The sequence below is a fragment of the Populus alba genome, chromosome 6 (genome assembly GCF_005239225.2).
Source record: "Populus alba chromosome 6, ASM523922v2, whole genome shotgun sequence".
Classification (NCBI taxonomy): Eukaryota; Viridiplantae; Streptophyta; class Magnoliopsida; order Malpighiales; family Salicaceae; genus Populus; species Populus alba.
Window position 1 is genome coordinate 14,011,389 of NC_133289.1, and position 4,341 is coordinate 14,015,729.

At 37.6% G+C, this 4,341-nt stretch overlaps 1 protein-coding gene across 5 annotated transcripts; it reads right to left on the reverse strand.

Annotated features, from left to right (window-relative positions):
* Positions 1–245: 245 nt before the first annotated feature.
* Positions 246–4,064, reverse strand: LOC118047982 (palmitoyl-acyl carrier protein thioesterase, chloroplastic). 5 transcript variants are annotated; one of them, XR_004687414.2, is made up of 8 exons: positions 3,817–4,063; positions 2,515–3,098; positions 2,256–2,389; positions 1,906–2,019; positions 1,640–1,811; positions 1,467–1,535; positions 561–928; positions 246–431 (listed from the first exon to the last, which is right to left on the reverse strand). XR_004687414.2 is itself a non-coding variant. In XM_035057468.2 (8 exons), exons 2-7 carry the CDS (start codon positions 3,010–3,012, stop codon positions 659–661), a joined length of 1,257 nt encoding a protein of 418 aa, XP_034913359.1. In that variant the 5' UTR covers positions 3,013–3,098; positions 3,817–4,064; the 3' UTR covers positions 246–431; positions 649–658. The 5 variants fall into 5 exon arrangements, 3 of the variants coding, with proteins under 3 accessions (XP_034913359.1, XP_034913360.1, XP_034913358.1); XR_004687413.2 differs by having other exon boundaries at positions 246–436; XM_035057468.2 differs by having other exon boundaries at positions 649–928; positions 3,817–4,064.
* Between the last annotated feature and the right edge of the window lie 277 nt (positions 4,065–4,341).

The window sequence follows — 4,341 nt, forward strand, 5'->3', positions numbered from 1 at the left end:
ACAAAATAAGAGGCAAACTCAAGCATACCAAAATAAGAGGTCACAGTCCACTTGTGTCTTGCACAATAGTGAAGAAATAATGTTTTGTACAATAAAATGAAGACCATTCTAGGATAAATGGGATAATTTGCATACAAAATAAAAATACATGGTGAATTAATGTAGTAGTAATAGTTTTTAAGTGAAATAATACACTTAAATATCACAATTCTGAATTGCGATATCAAATAGCAGATCAACCCATATATAATAATCAATGAGGCCTGTAGCCTGTTAACCGATTGATAAAGAAAATTACAAGCCTATCAATACTAGAATCTCTGGAAAAGATTTTTAAAATCTACAATACTGATGATCAGAGTAGCTAAGTAAAATATCCTCCCGAATTCAGTATAGTCATTAGTGCTCCTTGAGGAATGCCCACGTTTGCTCTACCCTTGCAACAAGAAAAATTAAACTCAAGTTCCAAAATGAGAACATGTCAACAGCTAATTTATAATAAGCTTACAGCTTTCGTTTATCCAAGAAATTGAACAAAAAAATTATATATAAATACATACATAATAAGAAAACATATATCCAACAGGCAGGATTCTACACAAGTAATGTGACACGTAGCAAGGAGAGTAATGCCACTCCAGCCACAACCTGTCAATCTTTAAGCGCTCTCAGCTGGGATGTGACCCATGATACCAAAATTGTCGGCATGTTTGGGTCTCCACTCAGTCCTTCCCCTCACAATCTCAGCACCCTCCTCAAGCCGGAGCAAGTGTTGGAACTCAACTGCGCCAGGGCTGCCTAAATTTCCAATGCCAGTGTCAGATACAGCAGTCAAGGACCGCAGCACGCTGTCCCTGCCACACTCCCTCCTATACTCCAAAGTAATGGCAGCAAGCTCATGACTCTCCAGGATTGGTGGAGGAGCGCTCTGCAACAAGATGCACCATATCGTCAGGTGAACGAACAAAAACGAGGGAAAAGACCTTGACGCTTGAGAGAGGAATGAATCAATTCATTAACACATTTGAGCGTGCCCTGCTGTCTGACATAAACTGGATTGTGATAAAAAGTTCTAAAAGCCAGAAATTCTCAACACCCTGACACCACTTATTACTCTATGCAAGCATCAAGTTCATGAGATCAAAACAAGCAAATTGCCAAGCAAAATTTAAAGGTTAATAAGAATGTCAACTAATGCATGCTCATAAAATTATATTTGTTGAATTAAACCAAAAGGACTAAATTTTGATTCAATCCCAGCACAACTAGCCTTCCGGACAGGATCTCTTTCTCATTCTCAGTCCATCCATTTTAATGAGATGCTATGAGATTGCTCATTTAAGAAACTTTATATATATATATATATATATATATATAACAAAACAAAACAAAACAGAGCGGGCAAGAAGAAAGGTCAAAGAATGATTAAAACTTAAAAACTGGAATATTGAGGTTGAAGAACGAACCTCAAGGATCCAGCCTATGTACTTCACATTGTTAACATGTTGGTTGACATCTAAATCATTCCATCTAGGCTGTGAATCAAGAGAAGACAAACAACAATGACTGTGAGCAGATTGTTATAGGAAATAAAACCGTCAGTGAAGATAACTACATAAGTTTTGGTATATTTAATTACAGTTAGACTTTCGCAGATATAGTCCGCTGTATTGTCATCAATTTTTGGCAGTTTTCTGCTGTCCTCATTCACAACAGGATCAGAAGTCAGAAAATAAGGCTCAATTTCCCCTCGAACTTCTTCAGGAATTTTGGATAACCTCCTTGTCACTTTATTCATCATCACCCACACACTGAAAATTTTCCAAACCAGATGTTTGAAATCAATTGAGCATGCAATTGTAAAAGCACTACAAAAGCAAGGATCTCTTCAAAGTAGTTTTCTACCTGGAGGCTCTGGTCAAAGTTTCACCAGTTTTAGCATCACGGACAAGCCAATCACGGCGCATACCATTCTTTCCTGATGCACTCACCCAAGTATCTACTTGAACAACATCACCCCTGCAAGACTAAATAAGTCAGCCCTCTATTAGCACAACCCAACAAGACCTAGTCCCAAGGGTCAGGCGTCAGCTAATCAATTGGTGCAAAATAAGCTTAAAAATGTTTCATAAGGCATATGGAAACAACTTGGCACTCCAAAGATCCAGCGCTAACAGCAAATTTCTTTTATTACATAAAACAAAAACACATAAGATCACAGATTCAAGCATTATATACACTGGATTGTGTCTCACCATGTAGGATAACGATCTACCAGAATCTGCATACGAGTTACCACCCATATCAGGTTTCTTTTGGACATCTCTGGGGTTGCACCAAATCCATCGCCAAGAAGCCCAGCAGTCTTAACATGATTAAGTGCAGTTTCCTGCAACCAATGAAAAATAAAAGGAATTATTTGAGTTTGTGGAGACAATATAAACACCTCCCAAACATAACTTTGAGAAAATTCTCTCTCCAAGAATAACAGTAAATTTAAATACATGACCATACTTGTAAATGGTTCATCAACGTCTCTATAGATGCTGTACGATCTGCACCAATTTCATATGACCTAATTGAGAAATTCTGGCGGAAGACAAGACCATCTTGGACAATTCTCCCAATACCAAAGGGGTCAATAAGCATATCAGGTCGCTTTGGTTTCCAATCAAGCATCATCCACTGCTTCTCTGCCGCCAAAAACATGGTTGTAATTGCAGCAAGAAGCATGCTCCAATCAGGTAATTGGTTGATGAACGTCCGAGGTGCTGGTGACGACACAACATCCTCATTCTTCAGAGTTTCCACTGATGCTGTCAAGCCAACTGGAGGACCATTTATCTTTGGAGGAGCTTGGACATTTGTGTTAACTTGCAAAGCCCCAGAGGAAGCAGATTTCGTTTTGATTCCTCCCAAACTTGCAGACACACTACCAAACTTGGAGGCCTTGGCATCTCCAGATGGCGAAGGAACTGGGAAAAACGATGAAGCAGCTGCAGTGGCAACCATGGCGTGATTGTAGAACTGACAAATCAGATAGCGACAATTGAATTGAAATTTACAAAAAGGACACGTAATCTTCCGACAACACCTTCCTGCAACATGCATATAGATTATTCCATTACAACTGATTAGAAGCAGCACATTGTAGAATGAAAAAAAAAAAAAAAAAAAAACTATGAAAGAACAACAGTACAAATCGTGTCCCAAACAAGTAAAAAGAGAAAAATAAAATAGACAAGTCTTATTTTCACGAATAAGCAAAAGCATATTTCTTATTTCTAGAAATGGGTTTCCCCGTCTTCAAATTTTCCCTTTTTCCTCAATGTTGAAAAGTTAGTGCATTTCTTTTCTTTCCCATTGGAATTAAGAAACAAAAAACCAAACAGACCTCTAGAATTTTTTTTCATTCCTGTGAAAATCTTAAACAAAAAGAATCAAAGTGCCAACATGCTTCATTCTAGAATGGAATTTACCAGATTCAAAAAGGAATTTAAAAAAAAAAATCTGGTTTTACACGTATTTAGATCTGACCATAAAAAAAGACAATCAGATTCTAAGCGCATAACCGAAATAATAACAACTAGTTTTTTTATTCCAAAACAGAAAATACAAGAGAGGTGCGTGGTTGCTGAGAAAATGGAAGAAGTTTATAAAATTTGAAAATCAGATCTCTTAATTACATATCAAAAACCTCATTACCCTCTCATTGCATGAACTTTCTTAGCAACCAAACACAAAAACAAAACCTGTTACCAGATCAAACAAGAAAAAGAGAGAAGAGGAAGGAAAATCTCCCAAGCCCGTACGTACCTCGGAGAGGAGGCTGAGAGAGGAAGAGCAGCTCAACAAACACGAGGAATTTTTTGAAAGAGGAAAGGAAGAGCAAGGGCTACAGCGTCATTTAGGATCCAAAACCCCCCTGATTCTCTCTTTCCCGTAGCTTCTAGTGCTTGCAACGACTTTTGAAGTATACTTCTTACGTTTCTTTTTCTGTTCTGAGTTTTTTTCAGGTTTTCGTTGTTTCCACAAGCCAAAAAAAGAAAATAAATATATAAAACTGTACAGAGAGACAGGATTTAGGGCCAGCGGTTTAGTAGGTGGGAGGGGACTGGAGACGTGGCGTTATTGTTGTCCACCTGGCCCCCTCCCGCCTCTCCCTCTTTGAAATTCCCATTTCCCTGTCTTTATTTCCTATTTGCCACCCTCGCCTAATTATTATTAAAATAAAAAAGAAAAATTATCGAAATTTCACCTACTTGTTAAGTTTTGAAAAATTACTATTTACTTTCAAATTTTATTCTAGCGCTAACATTTAATATCTTCCCAAACAAATAA